The sequence below is a fragment of the Pieris rapae genome, chromosome 1, assembly GCF_905147795.1.
Source record: "Pieris rapae chromosome 1, ilPieRapa1.1, whole genome shotgun sequence".
In the NCBI taxonomy this organism is placed as follows: Eukaryota; Metazoa; Arthropoda; class Insecta; order Lepidoptera; family Pieridae; genus Pieris; species Pieris rapae.
Genome location: NC_059509.1, coordinates 7,756,211 through 7,782,717, shown reverse-complemented (window position 1 = coordinate 7,782,717; position 26,507 = coordinate 7,756,211). Strand labels below are relative to the sequence as shown.

Below are 26,507 nucleotides of genomic sequence, written 5' to 3'. Positions count from 1 at the left end.
AACAAACTCGAAACGGTCAACCAAGCAAAAACATAGGTTTTTTTACTAGAATAACTCATAATTTTCATAATTCATCAATCTCAATATAGCATTTAAACTAAAAATGAACCTCGCGGGCAAAGTTTACCGTAACTCAATAGTTTACCAGCTCACGGTTTTGTTGAAAAACAAAAGAAAGTTGGATTGTTGGAATCCGCTTTAAATATCTTGTTACTGTAATAGGTTTAACCCGAACTACGCTCGCTTAAGGACCCCGATTTACCCCTTACCTGATTTTACGAGCACCATATTGTTACAGTGAACCGGCACTGTTTAACTCGCAAGCTGCATTTTAAAAATATGTTGCCATTATAAGCTTGGATATTTATGATTATACTATGACTTGTATAAAACTTTTGATTCTAGAGAAAGAAGTATTTTATATAAAATTAAATTCGGCACTCTACGGTTAGTCAATTTCTATATTATGGCGTAAATACATATATGAAAATAATCTTAATTACTCAAAACCCTCATATAATATTGATATATTTAATTGGCCCAAAATAAACATACTAAGCGTCCACATGTTTTAAACTCATAATTAACCAACCAATATCTACAATTTAAATTGCATGCAAGCGATTTCAAGTTGAGGTCGAAGAAGCAAGGACGTCTTCATTATAAGCGATGATATCGGGTAATCGAGTCGATAGTGGTTGTTTTATTAATCAGGTTGCCGGCAGACGGGGTGTCAGACTCGCGCCCTTACGTAAGGCAACGTCCGTAGTACGCCGCCGCCCGCCCAACCCGCGCCCGCACTACCCGCACCCCTCTAGATCAATACCGAAGCCGCCTTTGACATGTGCCCCGCGTGCCGCTCCGCAAATATTTACGTTGTGGAAACAGATCATAACTAGTTTCATTTGCTCCGGTCTACCCCTACCGTCAAATAAAAATCTGCTTAATTGCCTCCGTTATTGCTTTATTTGGTAAAAGTCTTTTAAATTTGCGTTATATCGCCGTATTTAGATTATGACTTTGTCTATCTTTTTCGTCCAGTTTTTTAATACAGTACTAAAGTTTTACTTATGAAAGTTGATTAGCGACCCTTTACCAGAATATAACATTTTAATGATATTTAAATTAAACAAAAATAATAGACAATGGTAATGTAAATGTAAAAGTAATGGAATAGCAATATTGTTTTACGTACTGGCATAATTTTTAATGTCAAATTCATATTTTCTTCTTGCTCTAAACATTCGGCGCGGGAACCGTCTGGTTGTGGCCGGGGATTAGATTAAAGGCAAAATAAGTAACTAATAAATTACACATATGTGTATAGTGGAAAAAAATTATTTTAAATTTCATTATTTTTGCTAAAAATATGTTGTACACGAAGTTACTATATCAACTTAATTATTTTAATTAATTAATTAATTAAATTTAAGATATAAAAAAATCGTTTAATTGTAAACCTGCCCTTCGGGTAGAAAAACTAACATAAAAATAAAAGAAATGTAAATTTTTATACATACATATTTTAGAATCTCAATATCTCGTTCAAGTATTATTATTCACATTTCAAATTTAATTTTTATAGGCGCCAGATAAAGACTGCGATTTTCATATATAAAGTGACAAACAAATCCGAACACTGAAAGTTCTAATAAAGTGAGAGATAGAGTGGTTAAAATCAATATCAATTCCGACATACATGAGTTGTGGTGTAATTGCAACAGCATAGTGTGATGTCAGTTGTCGCGCTGTAAAAAATAAATATTCCAAGCCACAATGCAGTACGATTCAGCAATATGAAGTCGGGTCGTTGACTGACGCCTACGCTTCTCTTGTAAATTGTACTACATTTGCGCCCTTTATTTTCTTCAATGTACTCGTGTCATGTGTTAACCAATGAAGAAATAGAAAATATTATAATTTAATTTATTATATTTGGTAAATCATTAAAATTCATGGCGTGCTTAGCACATAATGGTCATGCCGGCCAGTTTTATCGTAAGTAACGATTCGGACCCAAATACCGATCAAAATTAAACAAAACTATTTCTATTCTAATCTGTGAATTAATTAGTAATTACTTCTAAGAGTACTGACGCTTTTATATATTTTTTTTAAATATGTTTTGTCATCTACCAATTAAACGAATAACATATTTTATCCAATAAGTGTTACAAAAGCACATAAAATGTTCTATGTCATTTTGTATATAGCAAATCAGGTATAGTTGTTGACTCTAGTCATATGAATTATAAGGTTGATTTTCAATCATATTGGACTGTAAGATATACAGTCATACTTATCTTTTCTTGTCTCGAATACTAAATAAGAAAAACCGTAATGCATTATTAATCATTACTGTCGCATAATAAAACAAATGAGACACGTTTGCTATTGTGTTATTTAATTGTAAGGAGTAGGTATTATTTAATAAATCTATATATCTATGTATCTTAATGTAAAAAATTAAATAACTAGAGAGTTATTTATTTTTTTACATTAAGATGCAATACTCGTCCAGCGAGATTGCTTATCTTGCCGAAGTCGCGTATAAATTATTTGAAGAAGTCTATTAAGTATGAATATGTGCAATTATTTAATCAAAAGCCGTTTAAAATTTGTAACATTAGCGTTTAACCAATTCATAAGGGCAAAAATGCATATCAGAATGGGCCTAGCATACAAATATTGGGACGGCTGATGGCGACGTGTATCTCGTTCGTATATAGTATACATTAAGTTTCTCATGTAAATAAAAATATATTTTTTTTTGTATTGAGAAATAAAGTTCTTTCCATTAAATCTTTATGATAGCGTTTAAACCTAAGCCAAACCTTTCTCAATGAAACAAGTAGGAATAGATTGAACTGGAATAATATGTTACTAAATGTAACATGAGGACATAAGAACTATACTATATCCTAAATTCTGTAAAGGAGATCTATTATACGCCCAATCGATTATTATTATATCTAAAAATTTGCATAGTATAGTATCGCTCATTATTTGGATTGCATAATTTGTACTGCAGAAGAATAGACTGGTTTAATATTTTGTTGCTCGTTATCTTTGATTGAAGGTCATTTCATGCAATATTGATTAAAATATTGTAAGTACAAAACGAGTGCAACTTTAGCTACTAAAGATATCAGAAATAGAAAAGAGGTTATGTTATCTTAAATTAATTAATATCAAAACCAATAGAAAGAGTTGCAGGGTTCTTACTCATTATGGGGTATGTCTTCTAGCTGGTTGGCGAGCGCGGCCGCCAGAAGGCAGAGCAGCAACAGCGGACGCCGAGACATGGTCGCTAGAAAAATCGTACTCCCCACATCACACGCTCAATCACCACTACTCTACATGGAACAACACCGTCGCACTGCACTGAGTTCCCAATACTATCTTGTGTCCTGTGCTCGGGCACACAGACCATAGAGTACAGCCGTGGAACGTGGCGCGAATGAACCGCGGTGAGACGCCGCGCAACCCCCGCCCCGCCCCGCCTAGCCGCAGTGACGCTGCGCGCGAATCATACGCCCAATAACGCAGCCTTATTGAGGTTTATATGATCATGCATAGGGTTGATGGTCAGAGGCGAAGGCTAATACGATACGATTCCGCCGGGTAACATCATCAAGCGACCCTTGAAAACGCTCCCGCCTGCGGTAGATAACAACGATCCCCTTATCCAAATGAATGTTGATGGTAGATATTCAGAATTCTAATATATTGCTGAAAATTGAGTCTGAATGATAGGCTTTATACTAACAGTTTGTTACGCACATGCGTGGGCACGCCGCCAGGAAATCCTTTATTGATTCCCGCGCTCCTGATTTCTAAGAAATGCCGCAGGCGTTGTTGCCGCCAAATTTTACCGGCCTTCATTATCTAAAATTTTCCACACAGGAAGGTAATTGTAAGGAGGGTAAATTTATTTCAGTGGGAATAAAACATACCTATAAGTTGTGATCGGAAATTCAACAATAAACGGGTAAAGAAGGAAATTTAATTTATATTTTTAATGTTTACGTATTGTTATCAATATTATAAAAAATAAGAGTAGCTTTAATGTTAATATAATTTGAAATAAAAACGTTAAGCTATATTATGGTACTTTTTCTAATAGCAATCAAGAAGTGTAAACTAGTAGGCAACTTAAAAAATAAATAAAAAGTATGTACATAAAATATTTATTTTCCCAATACATTATATAACAATTTATAATCATTAATAATTGTGTTACAAAAATGGTACTTTTCTCATAAATATAAACTTCAAAATATTGGAAGCGTGACACAATTTGAATATAAAAATAGTTTATCGTTCATAATAAGATCGAAAAATGTAAAACCTAATGTATATTTTTTAAAACGGTTGTAAAACATTCTGCCGAACATTTGTGCGTTACAATGTGTACTTAAAACTATATTTACACGACTAAGTTACAATAAAGATAAATTAATATACCTAGTAAGTACTTCTGCACTTGGTCACAACGCGACGTTTATTCAGATCTACCATACCTTATTTTCAATTCAATTATTATGTCCGGGTTCTATGCATAATAGCAATAATAGTAGTAATAATTGCAACAAGAATGATTTTTCTCAATAAAAAAATGAAATTTGTAAATTTGTTTGACAACCTAATACCATTCGTGGGTGACGAATTAGATGTTGAAATAACTTCTTATATAAACAGATTTTATGAGTGATTTATACTTGCTGTCAATTAAGTACGTATTTCGATAAATAAGGAAACCAATACGCTGCTTAGGTATTTATGGTTAACACCCTTTGGTGTTACTACAAGTGTCATCGAATCCACGAAATCTGTGACGTTTGGGGGGTGATGTGTTTGATTTTCTCATACCAATTACGTCAATTATTAACTTTTTTACACATATTACCCATACATTGTCTATACAATGAAATGCATTTTCGAGGACTCCTACAATAATACGTTTTTGTACTATTGTTTTTGAGAGGTTTCTTACTTTTCCTGACAAAAGGAGGGGAGGATGGGGAGAGAAATGAATTCAAATGAATTCAAATCTGGTTACTATATTTAGTAACCAGATTTGTTGCAATTAAGTTCAAGTATTCTTGAACGGCCCATATAGGAGAGATGTAGGCCACTCTGTACTCCATAAGTATTCTTATACATTTGTTTGAAATTAGGAGGATTTGACCATAGGCTCTAGACAACAATGGTTTTCGTCAATTCGATGAATCTTGTACGCTCTAACAATCTCTAACGCAGTCTTTAACGTACACGTGAGCTAAGATCACAATACAGCTAAATAATCTTAGTAATCTCATAAATATTACCTTAACTATACAAACTTAAGTAATTTGTACAATACATCCGATTCACAGATTTCTGGTGTAATTAATTATAGACAGAATAAATAATATGATAAATACACAGCAGTCTTAAGACGCATATTAACGATTGATATTGGAAATGTTTCAATAGGAACACAATTTTAAGCAATTATTTGGTAAACCCACCTGGAGTATATATCATAAAATTGTTAGGACTAAGAGTTAAAAAGATTAAATTACTTTTGATGTTGCCGCAGCTTTATAAAATTCATGTTGGTGAATTCCTTCTGAAACATCGGATCCTGTTTCTTGTATACACAGAATACATGTAAACGTTAAATAGGTGGGTGACTTTAGTCAAATAATAGCCGAAAGTGTTATTCTACTAGTCTCCTTTTGGAATGATTGGAAATCCTTCAGATCATCAAAATGAGATTCTGAAACTAGTTATTTGCGCATAGACAATTCAGAGAGAAGTTTAAGACAGGAGATTTTAACTAGTTGAGAACTCTTTCAAATTGTCATTGGATTTTCACAGATATAAGAGTTGATCTGTGTTGACCCTAAAATCAAGAGTCGAAATAGAGTATGACTCCTTTAGACTTCTCTCTGAATCTTGGTTTCTGATTCTCCGATTCTCCGGTTTCTCAAATAGTTACGAATTTTTACATATGTGAGAATTAGTTCTCACTTAAACATATCTGAATTTAACAGTGCTATAGCCTCCATTTAATGAATCCTAAAAAATGTAAAAAGGCAAAACATTTTCACACAATTGCGCTCTTATATCTGGCATTAAACACTCGGTTATCGATTGATGTTTTTTATATACAGATGCAACCATGTCGAGGTCATCTTAACTTATTTGATAATAAAAAAATAACTTTCGTAGTATTGTCATAAGGGTTACCTTGGAACAATCAAATAGACAAAACTCTATTACTTCAGGTAAAGATGCCGTTAACATCGAATTAATAACTGTACGTCAATTAATTCATCGCATAAATAATAGTCCGATAACTCACAAATCACTGTAGAACCTAATACTACTCAATGTCGCGATGAATCGCTCTCGTGCCCAGAATCCCGTCCGTTTTCTCTAGGAGAGGCGCGATGATCTCTCTCATCCCTGTACCGGTCCCGCCTATCTCGTTCACGAGAACGATCCCAATCTCTCTCTCTTTCTCTGTCTCGGTCGCGATCTCTATCTCTGTCCCTCTCGCGATCCCGATCCCTATCTCTATCTCTATCGTCGTCTCGGTCTCTGCGACGATCGTAGTAGTGGTAAGATCTTCTGGATTTCCTATCGCTCGGTGTCACAACTTCAACCTTTATGTTGGCTGTTGCAGTTACCTGTAAAAGATAAGATGAATTTTATTATCAAAAATATAATTCTGTAGCTGTTGGACCAACTTTAACATCTTAAATCGGACGTAAGAATTGGAATACATACAATCAATTCAAAGTAAATAAAAAATCCAATACATATGAATATATAGATATATGTATATGTCACTGTAAGATTGTAAACATCGTTATATTACAATCTATCTAGTAAGATTGTAAACTATAGATAGATTGTGAACCGTATCATTATAATTGCAATTTAACGCATCATTTTTCGCTATGTTGTAATCTACCGAAGTGAAACCGTTAAATTACAATCTGTCCCGCGTCAAATTGTCAACTTTCTACAAGTTCTTCCTGATTGGTCGGTCTCATTTCATTTAGAAATGAAATAGACGTGTCACTTAAATAAAATAAATTTATTATTTAATAGGAAATTAGAAATCCTGACATATGTTAGAAACAAATTGTAACGAAATATTTATTCTAAAAACACAAAATCTAATTAAAAATTTCAAAAAAATCAACAATTATTATGTCTTTAAGCACAAATTATAAAAATAGAAATAACAAACAAATATGATGTGTGGCCGGGGTGGCGGGGGCACATACCGTTCAACCAATCAGACCGCGAGTTGCATTCTGTCCTACGTCGGTTCACAATTTGACCGCTTCCCATCGATAAATTACAATCAAGCGAAAAATGATGCGTAAAATTGCAATCATAATGATACGGTTCACAATCTATCGATAGTTTACAATCTTACTGGATAGATTGTAATATAACGATGTTTACAATCTTACGGTGACATATATATTCTATTCTTATTTAATATTAGTATAATATCTTATTACTAATGCTTACCTTTGTCGTTATAGATCCAGCATGAGAGGACTTGGAAGTCGGAGTAGACCGGCCGGAAGCTGAATCGCTTCCGTTGTATGTGGTAGTTTCAACCACCACTTCCGGCTGTACGACTATCGACTGCATTGATGACTGCACCGAATGTGCCGAACTGTGCCAACTCGAAGGCTCTTCAGTGATGGTGGTAAGAGATGGAGCTGAAGGCCTCGGAGCCGATTTGGTTCTGCTGGATTTGTCACCGCCACTTGAGCTTGAGCTGAACTTGCGAGGATGTACAGGAGAGCATTTTGGTGACGGGGTCGAAAGACGTTCCGGATGTTCCAGTGGACGAACCTTTGATAAAACATCAAAAATCAAAAGCACGTAATATATTTGTACACTTCATTTAGAACGAAGGGTTAAGCTTCAAAAAACCTAGTCGGGTTAATAATAAAATATTTCTAACAATTCAAAATATATTTATACAGTATCTATATATGTATTTAAAATCATTATAGATACAATAGAACTGAAAAAAATATTTATTTCGTTACATCATTCTACATAGAACAATCAAAACTAGCATACAAACTAGTAAAAAAAAAGTTATGAAAGATTTACTAATGTGCAAGTAGCTCACCTCAGCAGCCGGTCCAAGTATGGATAGAATGATTGGGAAAAAGAGAAGTCCATCGACCAATCCCAATACGACCATGGCTAGCAAGAGTCTTAAAAACAGCCTGGCTACGAATCCAAAGTCGCTGGCAGCAAGCATTGAAGCGGCGAGGGCTGCAGCCACTGCGCCATGTACTACCGGTGCTAATACACTTTCCAAAGCCAAGCTGGCCCGACGTCGCTTACAACCGATCGACGTGACGAAACCCTAGAAATAAATTGATAATGAAAATTTTGTGCGGAACCATATTTTCTGTTTGGTATATTCATAAGTTAATTTGTTTACGGAATAAGACCGCAGGAAAAAAAGTACGAAAAAAGACGCATAAAGCATATATAAATTATACATATATACATTCAATTCTATACTAATCAAAAGTTTATTAAAGAATCATATTTCGATTAGAAATGTCCACTAATCCATTTCAGTAACGGGACTTTAGACGTCAAAACAATAAACAGTTTTCCAACAAATCCAAAAACTAAGAAAAGGAGATAATTTAAATGTCTCATCACCATATCCGTCAAATTACCTGAAATATTTGAAGTTATAGAAAGACTCAGTAGTCAGCGATCCGCCTATCAAACCAAAACAATCTTTTTTTCAATATGGGATTATCTCCGATCTAGACATTATAGGAACTTACCAGACACAAATGTAGTGTAAAGTGCACCCCCCTGCCAATAGCCAGGACCAGAAGTACTGCGGGCATCGCAGAGAGCTTCACTCCAAGCAAGGACATTGCTCCCACTAGCTGCAGTACTAAAGCACCCAAAGACACCGTTACTAGCAGTGCCGCCCACGCGTTTAGAACCACTATCATTACGCACTGTAAAAAACATGTAATTATAAAATCACGGCTAATTATTTCAACACAGCTTGGCTTGACTAAGAATGACTAAATTGTAACTTTAAGTAATATGTATGAAGAACATTCTTTTACATCAGATATCAAGAATAAAGATATAAGTTATATCAAGATTAATCATATTATATAGCGAATCCTATATTGAAGATATTGTTAAAAATAAAAGTGTGTTTATAAGTTGTTTGGGCTTCACAAATAATAACGATTTCGGTCAAGTACATAACAAAAAAAATGAGTATGTCTAGTAATATAAGGAGTGGATACTACTCACAATAAATACAGCAGCCAATGCGCAAGCGAGAGCCAATAGAAGCGATGTCCGCAAATACAGGTACTGCTCCCAAAACAAGAAAGGTATTCCAGAAGGAAAGTTGGGTAATCCCTTGGCTTCATACTTCAAACACAACTCCCTCACCGATGTAATCAGAGTTGTAATACTATCCGTATCGCTCAATCCAGATAAGTAAAAGGGTAGTTGAGTATATATCAAAGGAGAAGACTTCTTAATTTCCAACTGAACGTCTTCGGGCGAATGAATCCATCTCTGAGGTTGGGGTTTCAAGTTGCCCTGAGATGCGCCATATGCCAACGCATCGTTCGTGGCCCAAGCCGATAAATAGTTGTAAAAGGCTTTTGGGTTGATAATCCCATCTTTATCAACCAAGCGATGGCCAGAATTTATCAACGATTTATCAATTGGATTGTCGACGTGCCCGGTTTGAACCATCAGCTTGTACGCCAATATGCCTTCGTCGCTCGCATTCTTGCACCAATATTCTTGGGTGATGCAGCCATTCGCAACTTCCTTATCGAATGCCGCTTGTAGGTCCAAAAGCCACTCCCGGAAGAGAGTCAGCCAGAACTTTGGCAGGCCGCCATTGTCGTTTTTTATTATATTCGGTATTCTAACAAATTGTTCGTGATATTCGTAGAGTAACTTCTGATTGGTGGGATATTCCAAGTCTCCTTGTGTGACCGCGTACATGTTGTAAAATCCGAAATATTTCTCTTGTCGCGACAAGAATTCGTGTTCGTCAGTGTTCTCAGGTACAATGTCGGTCAAATCCAATCCATCCTTCACTTTTGTAGCTCCCCATACACTGACTAGAATCACAGCTATTAGGGCTAGCATTGAAGTAACTTTTACTGAAGGTCTCATGATGAACGGGGCATAATGATTTTTGGTCCACTTGGTGAGTGAGATACTGAGACAGCATGTCTTTACCTCTTCTGTGACCTCGGGATCCAATGGTTGGCGCGAGATATCAGCCCTATTCTGGAAATCAAAATATAGATTTATTAATACCTCATCAACATAAATCCATTTTTCTTAATGAGTTTTGGAGTCTTGTCTAGAAACATGACAACACTTGATATTATTATTAGCTCTTACTTAACCTTTAAACGTAAAAATAAGATTAAAATTTACGGACATTTTGCTAGTGACACAAAAATTTATTAAATACCTTTTCGTTTCTTCCATTTCTCCCCTTACGTTCTGGAAGTTTCTTTCTCGGCAGTGGACTTTCAGGTAATAAGCAACATAACAAATCTGCTCTAGCAGCTGATCTTCTTCTCAAGTCAAGTGATATCATAGCCGGAAATACCAAAAGCATGGAACCCAAGGTGAATAGTAGGAGTATGGCAGCCTGAAAAGAATTGTCAGTTAATACATTTCAAATAGTTTCATGTTAGTGGCATCTAAGCTAAAAGTATTCCTTTATAAAACATACCACCCCACAATATTTCATAGTAGTATTTGATAAGATATTATATTAGCTTTTAATTTTTGTTTAGCCGGAAGCGATCAAGGCCTTAGGCAAATTAGACTGCACATTTTTGCATTGGCCATAGTTTTTATTGGTTTTCCTCTCAAGACAGTACTAGTATATACAAATATAAATTACCTGTAAGCAAAATACTCTGAATGCTGGAATTGGTAAGAGAGCCGCAGCCAAAAATGCCATCACATTGCACAAGGATGCCAAAAGGACGCTTAAACCACTCTTCTTCAGTACTAAACCCGTCCTTTCTTCTCTCGGAACATCTCCAGATTGTTCTACGTATGTATGGGTTAATAGGAACATGTCTTGTACTCCTAAGCCTAGTGCTAGGAAAGGCACGATTTGCGTACTCGAAGCATTGAATGGTATTCCTACAAAAACGTGAAATTTGAGTTAATTAATGTTTCACTAAAAAAATACGGAAAATCTATGGCTATTAAAGTATTTTTAAATAATACTTAACTTAAAGCTAATTGCGAATTTATTTTTTATGATAAAATTGGTAATGAATTTAACTCTGACTGAGGATTTTTCAATCCATAACAATTTTCTTTTCAATGGGAATCGAAACCATTTTCGTTGCGGCTAAGCCAGTAATGCGATTGAATTTTCATAATCTTAATTTTGTGATAATGAAAATGCCATAGAAATTTCTTGTATAATCAGACTGATAACATAATATATAAAAAAAAGATTTACCTAACAAAGCACAAAATCCTAAGCCCGCAGCAATAGTAATTGATAGTAGTAGCACCCCAGCTATGCCGACACCAGCTTGTGATCGAATGGGGTCTCGCCATTGTATTAGCGTAACAGCAACATACATCAACTAGAAAGTAAAAAATGAATTAACAATCGGAAATAATTCTTGTACGAATTAAACAAAGTTATATAAATATTTTTGGCGAAACTGTAATGTTAAGCGTATTACAAGCGAGTTTTTCTTAAGTTTAGAATGTTCATTTTATCTTTGGAATTATTATTAGTTAATTATTATTAATAAACTCTAGTTGGCTTTATAAATGACGGGCATAAATTAAAAAAAACCAACAATTAACAAAACATAGTCTAAGTTGTATGATAAAATGCTTACCATAAACATGTATCCCAAAACAATGTTTCTTAAAGAAACTTCTGAGAATTTGCCAAGAATGTCATTCAGGGTTGAAGTCGAGAACGGATAAAAGCTGTAAGCCGCTGATACTTGTCCTGATGTTGTTGTTTTTCTGACCTCCTGTAAAACAATTGAATACTTGTTACCAAAACAAAAGCATAAAATATCGAAATAAATTGTTACCGAAGAAAAAATATTTACAAAAAGACTTCAATTCACCATAGCTTCTGTTTTACAGTGTAATTTTTTAGAACAGTTTCGACATAAACATATTCTTACATAACAGATATTTTATGTTAACCATACATAAATGTGACTATATATTTTCTTATAAAAGTTATTATATTATATATGTCAAAATTCCCGGAAAAAATGAAAAAACCCCGGAAAACAATAGTAACCTTTTGTCTAATCGTATCGAATCTTAATAAAATTAATCAATATCTTACCGCTGAGAACTTCCTCTGCCACGCATCAAGAACAGCAGCGGCCTTCTCTTGATTCCAGCCGATTTGATGTACTTTGTAATGATCCGCCCAGTATTCGTACATTTCTCGTTCGCCCATCAACTGTACTACAGTCTGTAGAGCTTTGGCGCTTCGTAAGGCTGACGTTGAATTTCTGGTCGCACCACCGACTATCAATTGTTCCGGCCAATGCATGTAGGATGCCGCGAATCCGTAGCAACCGTGCGATAACTCGGCTGCGACATCTGGAATCTATTCAACAAAAGGTTAGCAAAGAGGTTTTTATGTTAAAACGTTTTTGTGATTTTCGTACAAGTATCTATTTAAATTTGCAACTTTATCGAATCGTAGGTGAAATGAAAAATATTGAACATCAACACTTAATAATGAACTATGAATAAAAAGCGTAACTAAAAATTTAACTCCGATACGAGAAAAATAATGTTTATACTACTAATAAACATAAATATAAATACGCAGAAATTACGTGCTTACAGGTAACTAAATAGCAGGTACCTTACGTTTCAATTTACAAAGCGAAACACAAAATTTACGATTCCGAGGAATTCGTTTGTATTATTGATATAATAGTGTCATTGTGAGTATGCCGAACCAGAATATTGGTGTACAATGCACCCGTATAACTCTGGGACGCACAAACAATGCTGGCTCGTCCCATACTCGAGACCTTCGCCGAACGTGGGTGGCGACGCCTTAGCACAAAAACGCACCCACTCAAACCAACTTCGACTGTATCTATTTAACTTAATTTAACACTATGTTTCGTATTAATATTCTTCATAATCCACAAAAGTAGTCATATTTTATGGAAAATATAACGTAAAATTCATATAGACATTTACGCAAAACATAACTTTCTCGGCGGGTCGTGGGACAGGTAGTCGACGCACCATCTGCCGCGCGGCCGCTTTTATTTTGTATTCCCGTTTCCAGAAATATTTTACTAGTGTGTATTTAATCGATACGTGTTCGATTTATTTGTCCACGCTATGACTTTCTTTATGCGGCTATAAAAATGTCGTAAAATTTAACTCATAAAGAGAATCGGGAATAATACGGCCCCTAATGTGGGTCTCACGCAGCCGTAACAAATGAATGGTATACGTCTCAATCATCCAGCCACCAAACAAGGAAGCGGTAATATACGGTCGAACGTTGGGCTAATGACATTGACAAAAAAGTACGGTCACAATTTAGGTACAATGTGCGGCGAAATGTTCCGAGAATTAGCACCGTTGCGTAAAGATTATGTTGTCAAGAACATCGTTAACAAGAGGTGTTTCTTAGGAGCGTTTAAGTGTGATTTCATATCTTTTAAAATGCCTCTATAATCTCTATCTCCGTTTCGCCATTAAGGCATCATGATAATTGGTTGTCAACACGCGATATTGTGTTGAGTTGAAAATTTCGTAGACTGCTTTAAGTTTTAATTACTTTTAATGACCTCTATGAAAAAAAGATTAGTCTATGGTAAGTCTATTAGTCTTGTGTTGGTAATGCTTTCATACCAAAAATTAATTGTTTTATAGTATCACGTTCATCTAAAAATTGACTTACGTGTCCTGACTTTTTGTTGGGAGATGTGGCAGGGCAGTGAGGGTCGGTGGGATCCAGACACGGCTTCTTCATGTAGGCGGACGTGATGCCAGCTCGCTTCATGTAAGCTTCCATCGTGCTCAAAGGAAATTGGAACTTTAACTTCTTTACTTCTTCTATCACTTCGAGAGGGTTCAAATGTGTCCATTGTAATTTGTTGTGCTTGAGGTGACTGTAATGATTAGGAGGTGTTAAAATTATTTAAATATATTTTATTAATACTTATTTTTGTTATGTATTGAGCATGCATTTAACAGTTTTTTATTAATATTGACTAGTATAGTAGATTAACACAAGAAAATACATGTACTTACGGTACAAAAATTGGGTAATCTGGTCCCAGCAACTTGGACCCCTCCCAGAAGCAGTCGAGGGGCGTTATAATGGCGCATGGTATGACGTTGTCGATGATTGATTCGATATGATGGTACCCCTCGAAGTCCGGGATGCTGGGGCTGTAGCACAGATCCTTGAGCCGCCATTCGATCTCATACATATGCACCGTCACTCGAGTTGCGGCGTGTACTACCTGTTCAATCATTTACATTTAGATCGAATATAAAAAACGTATTCAATTCTCTTTATGTTTTGTATTATTATTTACATTTGAACAGATACATTTACGATAAGAAATAACCGTTTTAATGAAAAATTATAGTTACATAGAGGCGATCTCTAGCAGGCAAATACTAAAATACAACTTGTAATATCATGCGTTTTATACAGACCATTAAACCTTCGCCTTATTTCGAGCGTTTGTTTACGAAGGTATTTAAATTAATAAATATCTCGCATGTATACCAAAAATAAATATATTTAAACCTTTATTATTAATTAAAAATTAATTTGTATAATTCTCATATATTGTAAGTAGATGACTCAAATGAGGCTTATAAATATGCTGCTTTATAATCTTTAAAGAGATTAATTTCATCAGAAAATAAATTTTACTGAATACAAAATACTGGTACATTTATATTTTACATCACATCCTAAACTAATTACTTATGGACTGTCACTGGATCCGTAGAAAATAAATTTACCTTTAAGTGTTCAAGTAAAGCTCCCGGATGTAATAACGACACGTCTGGATCTTTGGCTGTCTGAATAATCAGCTGATGCGTAGAGGAATCTGCTTCGCCCAATGCCTGAGCTGTATATTTTAGTTCCGACTCTAATCGGCCACCCTCTATAAAAAAAAATTAATGGATTCTAAATACAATTTAATAATAATGTTCGGCTAACAAATAAAGCTTTGAGTATACAGTCTTACGTTAATTACCGGAAAAATAATGATAGTTTCGGTTTGATAAGGCTGAAGTGTCTATAAACCAGGAGAACAGATGTAGTCTGTCTTCTCCATGTGCGTGGCATAAATAAATTATAAAATTCTAAGCATTAAACATGTCTCTATCAAGTGTAATTTGAAATCGTTTTCTATTTGTACGTAGCATATAACACCATTTGATTTTGACATAAAATGGTAATAATAGGAGTCAATGTCGTTGTAAAATGTTTTATTGCGTGATGATAGGTCGTCGGCGTGAGACAACAAAGTTTGAGTCATTACGTCATTGACCTCGTAAAAGACATCCACGATGTTAGCTTCTAGTAAACCGAAGTAAACCAGGCACTGTCCTTTCTCTATCATTCTCTATATATATCATCGAATGTGTGAATTCTGCTTGTGGATATAGGTTTAGGCTCTATGTTTTAAAAAAATTACAAACTTATAATATATGTCTACGCCACAACATTTTTTATAAATTTTAGTCATAAAATATAAAGTTTATGGAGTTGGTTAAACAAAGTGTTACTAAATTAAAAATAGTATTACTAAATAAAAATCTATTTAGAAGAAACATGTTAAAAATTGGGATAAGATATGTAGACAGGGCACAACAACATAATTATTTCTCCAAAAAGATTCGACACGACAGGTGTTCTTAATGTACTAAAATGTACGATTTCGATAACAGAAACCTTATGCGAAATATAATTAAGCATAATAACGTATGTTTATTTTACCTGAATTTACCATATAATTCGTTGGTAAGGTAATGACTTTATTTTATATTACTTTTTGATTACGTCTCTGCTATAAAGACTATTTGTCAACAGCGTCCTACAGTTCATATAAAAAATATCATTTAAGCATAATATTCACGCATTGACAGGAAATCGTGCATTTTCTCTATACAAACTAACTTCCCGATTTCATTCCAGTATATCTGTGCATATACGTAGATTTGTTTCATGTTCAATAATTATAAAGCACAAAGTTTTCATAAAAAGGCGTCGTAATATTTTTATAACAAACAAATTACTGATGAATATTTCCAACAATATGAATACTCTTCTTAATGAAAATACTAAAGAAATTCGTGGAAACGTGAGCCTTTTAAGAAGTTTGTAAGATTTTAACTAAGTAGTGTATTGTCTATTGAACTCTGCATCTAATTTTAGCCCCCTAGATCACAGTGTCGACACATTTGTGGGAGGGCGGGGATCCGTTAACACATTTCAAGTGATTTATTGAGACGGTGACACTCCCTATGTTTATGTCAAGACTTAATTAAAAATACCATGAGAAATTAATTTAAGCATTCTCTGATTAAGAAACGAAAACTTTACATCTCAATAATTTAGATTTACACTGCCCATTTTAATATACATAAGTCAGTAGTAATCTTTTGCCTTCTAATGCTAGAAGTCGATGTGCAATAAATAAAACTGATATGATCTTCAAGTGATGGACGACACAAGGTGCAAATGATGCAGTAAATTAGTTTTTTAGTCGGTCAAACGTAATCGCAGCGAAGGTATCAAAGTTGTCAGGTACATTCTGTCCAATTAACACCTAATATTTTTTGCTAATGCAAAAAATGACGAGTGAATTTCGACACACATTTCATCTAAGACGTACAAAAAAAGCAAATGTAAATCATATAATGAGATACATATTAACTCAGCAATGTTTTTAAAGATAAATATTATATTTCTCCTAGAGAAAAGTTCTGAGGAAGAGGGAAAATGTCAAAACATTTTTCTCTCAGTTGTCATTAATAATAAATTCAGATTATATTTTTTTTATTATTATTTGTATCATAAATTAAGTGTCTATTTTGCGCACCTTCACGATTTTTTTATTTTATTTTTTTCTTTAATTATAGTTGCATCGCATCAAAGTCGCTCGCCCGCTGCGGCATTTTTTTAACTTGTTAATATTATTATTTAACTCTTGTAGAGAAAGTGTAAATAAATACTCAAACAGGCGTTGTAAATTAATAGTTGCCTTGCCTTATTTTAAAATTATCCTCTTGTCAGTGTCGTCAAGCCGTACTAATGCTAATGCCATGATGATTCGCAGAACACTTTATATGTAAATTAGCTATAAAAAAACTACTATACAAGATGTGATTGACGTGCCAACACTTTTTGTCCATTTAGTGAATGGAAGTGAAGTAATTCAAATTTTGACGGCAGAAAAAGTATCCTTTTTCATTTAATTTTTTTTTGTTTGCTTCCAATTATTTTTTGCCGTTAAAAAGAAAATATATAAGACTTTGCTTTTAATGGAGTTATATTAATAATATAATTTGATATTACAAAAAATCACAAACGATATTCGAATACATGAAAATAAAACCAAACCCACTTAATTTATTAATCGTATAAGCTGATAATATTAAAATGGTAGCACTAAAACATAGGAGGACCGCACTCGTGCCGGATATCAGGGATTATCATAAAACGAGGAATGGTATAGTCTATAGAGTGTGGTGCGGCCGCACAGGGCGCCTCTATTTTAACACCTACCAAAGTCGTGGGCGCGATTTATGGCGCCAACTTTACTGCTCAATATGTGACGCTCGTCTATTCCTTGTATAGATTAATTAACTTATAGCAAATGCAATCCCGAAATAACATCTCATATAGTAACGAACTGTTCTTACATACGAACTAAAGGCACCACCTGCCACTGAAAAGTAAAAAACGTATGGCCGATCTCATCTTTAAATCCCCGTCGAGAAGGGACAGCGGCCATTACGGTTTAAATTTAACCATTCCCCGAGTTACAATGTATTTTCGATAAAGATAATGTGAATGTTTGGCCTTTTTATAGCGTTCTCAATGTGCGCGCAGATAATGACAACATTTCTACTCCGCGGTACCCAGTGATCAGTGTGGACGATCGCAATGAATGACGTCTTAGCGTGAGGGGTGTGAGGCGGGAGCGCGGGGCGAGTTATACGTGCACGCGCATGTGGTTGTGACCACCCGCGTGCTCAGTACGAGCCCGTGTGGTCCGCCCCGCACACCCCGCACCCCCTCAAGAGCCCACTATGCAAATTAGCCCGCGTAGACAACAGATGGATGGCGGAATCAACATAGTCCTTTGGTGGCGGCCGCGAGGAAACAGAATATTACAACACGCCCTGACTAGATAATGTCAATGAACTAGGAAAATTTCGTAAAAGCGAGAGTGTGAAATCGAGTGTAGCTCAGTCATATCAAAATGACAAACGTAGTCTTTAGAAGCCTAAAATCTATAGATTAGTTTATATCTAATAAAATAATCTTTTAAGCTAAACAAAAACTATACAGTATAACTGTGAAACCGTAATACTTTTGTAAACTGTCAAACAATCTAATGTGGACACATGAAATGGAAACTCAGGTACAAAGTTTTAAAATGCCAGTTGAGTTCAAAACATACTGAACGATTCCTAACCAGTATAAATTGACCTCCGTCATGGTTTTTACTCCATCGCCGAGAGAAGACATCTCAATTTTAAAGGGGCCCGAGAAATATATGTAAACGCTGAACCGTTCGCTGCACAGCACGACGTCTTCATACAAAGCGCGCCGGACAATCAAACCACTTCTTTTTTGTTACTCAATAGATGTTTTACATTTTTTACTTTTATCGGTCGTAATTTTACTTAGGGATATTTATGGGAGGCCGCGGGCCACCTAATTAAGTTGTTAGGTGACTTAGGCCGGCATTGTTTAACGGAGTCTTGTGTTGTGTTAAGATTGTGTGATGCCGTTAGCTTGGAATATTGGATTTGGACGGTAGCCAGGAATGTTATGCGTTCTTTATTTAATAATTACTTTTCTATTTAATGCAGCACTACTATAGCTGTAGATATACGATATCCATATCATAAGTTTGTTTTAAAAGTTTGGGAAATTCAAATTCAAAACTAATTTATGTAGGGAACATAATGTACACTTATGAATGTCAAAAAAGAAATATACATTGAATGCTTTTAATTTTCCATTTACTGCCAGTTCTCAAATCAAGGGCGTAGAACGGAAGAGGAGAATTGGCAATAAAATCTCCGCCTCAGCTCTCTTTTTAATCGCTTAGTCTTTTTCTTTTTTTTTCTACTTTTTGACGTATAATCTGAATGATTAGGTAGTATTTAAATATAATGTCATTAAGCAGATATTACAGAGATTTAACGTTTAGTTATAATATTTATAGAAAAACGTTCTTTATCAAAAATAATATATTTAGTGAGACTTGAAATGTATCACGTATGTTAATGAAGAGACATACACATAGTATAAACTCTGTTGGAACCTGGTACTTAAGGGCAGGTGCACCAATAAATTTGTTTACTTCCTTTTTCAAAAATCATAATTTATTTCTGTACATACATTGACTATATCATTAATGACTATTAATACGTATTTATCACCGCATTACACCGTTTCGCAAATCTATAAATATGTATTGTTTGTTCTTCGAAAATTCTAATGAAATCGTAATATTAACGAAAAATTTGTAATACGTGTCGTATGACAAGCAAGAATTTACTTTCTCCTGACCGGTTTTTGATCACTCTACCCGCATAGGATGTACGTCCTCTCTAAGATAATATCCGGAGCTAGGCAACGGTAGAGAACAATCACAAGTCATTACAAATCAAATTATACCAATGTATATAATGCCAATAAATATGCTTCTAATATCTGAATGAACTCGATATTTCTGAGCTAAACCAACATTTACATAATACCAACCAGATAACAAATTAGACACGAACTACTGGTTCTGGTGAAACTAGTTGTAATATCTTTTATTTTACGAGTTGACAATAGACCTCCCAGCGCGCAATTTGCAGGCGTTGCAATAAATTATCAATAAAATCTTATGATGTAAATAAAATAGTTAAACTTTCAAGTCGTAAACTGGTATATCTGATTTAACAAACACATTTATGAGGAATGATTTATGAGACAACGATGCAATTAAGACATTAATTAATCATAAATTTAAATGCTAAATACGATATGAAAACAAATTAGGTATATATTTCGTTGTTAGTATTTGAATGAGCGCCGGCGCGCATTGTCTCCTAAATAGGGACTTTATAATACCATTACGACTTCCTCTGCATCCTGCGCAACGCGTATCAAGCAGCTCGATCAGGATGTTACAGTACAATTATAGGTACATACTGGTAACCATTTGGGTATATAAATTGTGTAATTAGTCAGACATTTTAAGTACAATGATGTGTTCCAAGCCAATAAATGATTATTATGATTAGCTATATTTGCTGTAAAAGGGGCTCTATAATGCAGCGCGTTGTGTAGTCTAAAGTAAATTCAGGGCACGTTCACACGGGACGGAAGCGGCTCTATATAAGCGGCTGCCACCGGTGCATTGGTATTCTAAGAGATGCACAATGTGGCATAGTGTTTATCATGATTTACTTTTACGACTTTTAGATTGTAAGCACACGATAGAACCTCAGTAGAATATGAGTAAATTTAGCGTACCTTGAACCCAGAGTTGGTCGACTCTTGTGTGAATTTGTGCTGACTTGAGACCAACACAAAACGTGGAAAGGACAAGTGTTGCGACGAATAACACTTTTCCCGCGTCGCCTTGGAGGAAACAACCCAAAATAAATAGCTGCTCCTGCAACCACGCCCGTATCCACAACGACGATCTTCCTCCTTCGATATTGCCCTGCGAAAAAAAGGATATTTTAATGTCTGTAGATGTGATATGTTTTCTTATATAAGACATACTTGGTATAATTAAAATAAGCATCATATACCTAGAGCGTGCGGCGAGATCAATGAAAACATTATGAAGAGCAAAATTAAACTTTGTTGCCAGCAAGTGGTCAATAACATGAAGAAAAACAGTACATATGTCTTTTCCTGGAACGCTTTGGCATGAGATAAGCCCTGAAGTAGAGGGTTTAAACGTCGAAATAATTTCCGAGTTGATTGTGATTAATGAGAGGCGCGGGCGGCCGCCAGTCCATGGCGCCACACAGTTCCTTAGATCACGATTCACGATACTAAGGGAAATTATATACAGACGTCGTTTATTAAATTTAATGTAAAGAGCATCGATGCAGATAGAATATATTTGTGATAAATACAGCTTGCAATCATATTGCCTACACCGCACCTGTTTTGTAGGGCTAAAACTTATAAAGAAGGAAATATATTAGATAGATTTATAATTTTTAAGGTTTGAAAACTTTTACGTGCTGTCAGAAAGGCCGCGAGAGTATTATTAGTAAATATTATTCCAAACACAAAAATAACGAGCAGTTATTTCCACGTAACTTTTCTATTCTACAAAAATTGTGATTGTAAGATCAAGTTCAATTACTTCACGACCCCAAATACCTTACTGTACATTGTAACATTTCATACTATCAGAACTTTCTAACATAACAATAACATTCTAACATTACATCTTGAACAGTGGCTTACATTTTGAAGTAATGATTTGAAAAATACAGTCGGAATCTTTATTTTGACTAGCGTAGGTTAGTTTAATAAATTTAAGCAATATTAGCTTAAAGGCATAAAACGATTCTGGTTCGTGTAGGCTTACTGGGTGGGCGTGACGTCACGCACGGAATGCGCCCGCGCCGAGCTCAACTCACGTGGACCGAGTACAATCGCACCGATACACCGACTATTGGCCTTCATTCATGCACATGTTAAACGTACAGTTTACTAATATTTTTCTTATGGAAAATAATGAGTAGGAACGCAACGCAACTAAAAAACAAAACACAATGGCTATTTTAATTCTTCCGTCCGTATTCAAAAGTATTACGATATTATTAAAATGTACGTGTTTCACACTTCATTAATTATAGTTTTTATGAACATGAGGTAGTGTTAAGAATTTATATATTAGTTACAGACAACGTAAAATTTAAATCATATACAAATAATACTTTATCACGTTTCTAATGTTTATAAATTGACGCGAGTATAGGATTAATATTTAAGACAGGAACCGCATTGCGCCTGCGTCTACGTACTTCCTGCAGATAACACCACTATATTCCCACGCCGCTTCCTCAGATAGTCAAGGTATTAAGACAACACTGGTAAAGAACTAAACCCTAACTTGACTGATAAGATCGCTTCCGGCGATTGTTTTTATCATTCGTAATAAGAATGTTTCGTATCATCAACGAAACATTTTCTTTTACAACTTTTTACAATTTTTTAACAGGGACAGAACCGGAGGCTCGCCTGATGTCAAGTGATACCGCCCATGGACACTTTCAATGCCAGAGGGCTCACGAGTGCGTTGCCAGTTTTTTAAAGAATTGGTCGCGCTTTTCTTGAGGGACCCTAAGTCGAATTGGTTCGGAAATACTTCAGTGGGCAGCTGGTAGGTACTAGATAGTGTGTAAAGGTGTAAGTAACTTCGCGCTAATTAATATAGTAAAATACATTGGGTATATTTAGTATGAAATCTTTCTATAATTATATTACTAAATGCGTCATCAATTATCACGCAGGAAACAGCGACAGTTTTAGAAAACATGTAATTAATGTCGGTTACTTCAGATGTATGTTATCTCTCTTGAGTGTAATTATTCGTTTAATAACTATTAATTCATAAATATTCTGATATGATAATAGTTGTCAATCAAGTAATCATTAAAAAGTAATACACATCACGGTGACATGCACCGCTTCATAGGAATGAGCACATTTATTGATTTATATTAAAATATAAGTTTTATATCATTGTACATAGTATTCTATTAAACCGATTTAACTACATCATAGAATCTACAACCTCTTCTCAAGAAAAATTAATACTCTGGTATTTATGCGATACCTACAAATTATATTTATAATTCCAAAATCAATATTTTTCATAGAGTCATAAAAACGGCTAAGTAATCTACATCTCTTTTAAAACCTTTAAACGTTTTATACTTATCACTAACTTTAAAATTGACATAAATAATTATTTCGTTCTTAGCGCATCCGCGCATAATATACTGTCAAATATCATTACAGATTAAATTTCTCAATTGGTCACCTTTATATACTGTGGTGTGTACAAGATAAAAATCAGCGGATACGACTATACTTATAAATCCATTTTCAACTTTCCAAAAGAGTTATTAATGTTATGTAAATATTTAGTCAGTCCACCATATTTGCCCTTATTTCAATGACGTTCTCATCCCAAGACTTAGGAATTTTTGTCTTTATCCCACTCATTTAACTTTGAATATAAAAGAATGTCACAAAATTTGTTTTTAAACGATGGTAATAATATGTCGACGAAGCAAGTTGCCGTTATTATCTATAATTTAAGATATGTAGTAAAAAGAAGCTTAATATTTAACGCCTCTAAAAGTATCCACAAAATCTATTAAAAATATACGTTATATAAAAAGATGAAGAACGATAAGTGTTTTAAATTAAAATACTATTTTGATGTTATAGGATATATGACCTATGCCGTCATCTGGTAAATCACTGAAACGGAAGCAAAAGGCAATGAAGGGGAAAAATTACAATGTGCAATGATCTGAGTACGTGCCACGTGTTGTGGTTAACGGCTTAATTATTCAAGGAGTAAAAGGTAATCTGATATCACTTCACGACTAACATTGATTAAGAATGCAGTGTTTATTTACATTACACCGTAGCGTAGTTCACTATAGAATCGCATTAAACGATTTTAAAATAAAGTCAATTTAATAAAGTAGTTTTAAAAAGTAATCTATATTATTCTACGTATTTTGGAAAAAAATATATTCTTAAAGTTTAACGTCCTTAACAGCAGCTGACTAACTTCAGTGTTTGGAAGAAGATGCAATATGTGTGGGAATAGCGAGTGGGAGAGGGATAGAAGTGACACGTAAAAGAGAAGGAGATATGCAGTTTCACTATAAGCATGAGCGGGATGTGCGTTCGGAAACCACAAAATGTCTCAATTTCTACCCGGCGGTCCCAGAGGTAATGTAAATTCCAAAGAATTCCATTGTTTTAATTGATGAACAAGAGAATCAGTTTGATAAACATATTTTATGTCGTTTAGACAGCGATGTGTTGAGAATGCTGACATAGGAAAACATGATCACTAAAAATGGTTTAACTGTACCTAGTAAGTTTAAACGTTTTAACATTCAAAATAACAATTTCCAATAAAATACAACGCATGGGATAATTGCAGCACAATTTTGTTCGCTTTCTCCCGTGGGTCTCGTGTTGCGTGTTTTTGATGTCTCTATCAAGGTGCGCGTGCGAGGCCTTTCCCGCTGCGTCTTAATTACTTCATCTCAGAACAATTACGTTACGGATTTCACAAGTTATTCCTCCTTTAATATGAATAAGATCTGGCAGAAAGGATTATTAACTGTAGACTGTGCCATTTTATAATGTTGAAAAAACCTGATTGAAACCTGTATACCATTCAGGTAAGCAATACAAATTTAATCGTCAATGCTTAATTAGGAATATATTTTATTTCTTAGAAATGCCATTGCATTTTTCGCATGGCAAGGAAAGGGTGTCGACCACGACAGCGCGTGTGGCCTTCTAGGAAAGGCTACCTTCCTCGAACCCGTCTCCCACAATAAATGTACATAGTAGGTAGAAACGTGCATTGAAACCTCACATTGTTATTGCAAAGAGCTTAAAATAAAGGTTTCAATTGTATTTTTTTAGTGAATACTTTATATATTGGTCTTAAAAAATATGTTTGTTAACTGATCTGTCCGACTCGTGTAAAATGTTTTTGTATAAGTTATTGAACTGTATATTAATGGTTAACTGTAGATTTTATTACTGAAATGTATAGTTTATTGTTTTAAATACCTAAGCTAATTAAGATCACTAAATATGTATATGATATAAGCGATAAAATATACTAAACTTGTTGCATTTTTAAACCTTAAAATACGCGCGGCCTTGATAGTACGCACGCTTACCACTAGTCGGCGCCACAGCCACGCACTACCGCGTTCTTAGGAACGGTATGACATTTGATGAAAAACAATCGCACGTGTAAAACACTAAGTTGGAAACTAATTTCATGACATATACAAGTAATAAGACACTGCACCTTTTCTAGTTCAGAGAGCGCTAAAGCTGCATCAACCCAGCTGGTACGTATATATAAATCAGCACTGTGGCGCGCCTCAGCGGCAGAGGGACTCTCGTGTGCAGCTGCTATCCGAGGATTCGAAGTAGCCTCGGAATCGGGAGCCACCATGATCTCGGGGCCAAACTTGTCGCCAGTATCCTCATGAAGACGGCCGGAGTCCGTCTGGCGGTGCAAGATGTCATATCACTCGCCGCCACATAACCACACACGTTTACACCTGAATTCAACACTTCTTTATTATAATATCACTACGAAACTAGACAGTGAACACGAAACGATACAGTTTTAGGATTATATTTAAACGCCACTATTACGTGTCGAGTCCGGCGCGATCCGAGCAACACTGAATACGAAACGAATGTTTGTAGAGCCGCCATCATGTTTTGGCTGGATTATGTTGCCTCTCAACATAACGAAAAAGACCGAACGTTAACGAAAGAATCCGAATCCAGTCAAAGGACCACACAAGTTATATATCCATCTTTCTCTAATTTTGAGACGGCATACTTGATAAATAAAACAAAAGCATTGAATGAAACTGATAGCAAAACTTGCAGTTGGATGAGGAGGCTGCAGCCTGCAATTACATATCGTCACAACTCACGGTAAAATCTAGAATAATTAAATTTTAAATAATTTCCACGAGATACAATATATAGGTAATAAACATATTTTATGATTTTTATTTATTGAAATATAAATCTCTATTTTTGTATTAATAGTAGGCTATGGACACGTAGTTGTATAGAAAATATTCTAATGGTTTAGAAGTTTAATTTTATTTATTTTATCTGCATTGGGTAATGTTTAAGAAAACAATACCAATTTACAGATAATAAATATGGATTAACCTTTTGACCACGAAATTTGTTGTTTACAGAGTTTTCTTCATGTGTAAAAACTCAAACGCGCCCACGGCAGGGCGGCTGAGTTGTCCTTTGATGTTGCCGACATAAAACGCCGCCGACGGTGATTTAACTAATGAATTTATTTAGCGGGCGTGGTGGAGAGTCACTGCATCCACAAGTCTCAAAAGCCAACTTT

At 34.9% G+C, this 26,507-nt stretch overlaps 2 protein-coding genes across 4 annotated transcripts in view; both read right to left on the bottom strand.

The window, feature by feature from the left end:
* Positions 1 to 3,493, bottom strand: part of LOC111003820 (voltage-dependent calcium channel subunit alpha-2/delta-3) — a 40,074-nt gene extending 36,581 nt beyond the window's left edge. The window contains exon 1 of one of the 3 annotated variants that reach the window (XM_045633104.1): positions 3,226 to 3,493. In XM_045633104.1, coding sequence (XP_045489060.1) covers positions 3,226 to 3,305 — 80 coding nt within the window. In that variant the 5' untranslated portion in view covers positions 3,306 to 3,493. The remainder of the gene's footprint in view (positions 1 to 3,225) is intronic. The other 2 variants (XM_022274533.2, XM_022274534.2) reach the window with 2 other exon arrangements.
* A 1,693-nt stretch (positions 3,494 to 5,186) lies between these two features.
* Positions 5,187 to 25,780, bottom strand: LOC111003839 (protein patched). Its single transcript, XM_022274560.2, has 15 exons — positions 25,422 to 25,780; positions 20,843 to 21,035; positions 15,088 to 15,233; positions 14,359 to 14,573; positions 14,006 to 14,216; positions 12,410 to 12,679; positions 11,940 to 12,080; positions 11,546 to 11,675; positions 10,970 to 11,217; positions 10,529 to 10,711; positions 9,334 to 10,338; positions 8,841 to 9,023; positions 8,159 to 8,401; positions 7,540 to 7,872; positions 5,187 to 6,680 (listed from the first exon to the last, which is right to left on the bottom strand). The coding sequence occupies exons 1-15, from the start codon at positions 25,569 to 25,571 to the stop codon at positions 6,378 to 6,380; spliced, it is 3,954 nt and encodes a 1,317-aa protein (XP_022130252.2). The 5' UTR covers positions 25,572 to 25,780; the 3' UTR covers positions 5,187 to 6,377.
* Between the last annotated feature and the right edge of the window lie 727 nt (positions 25,781 to 26,507).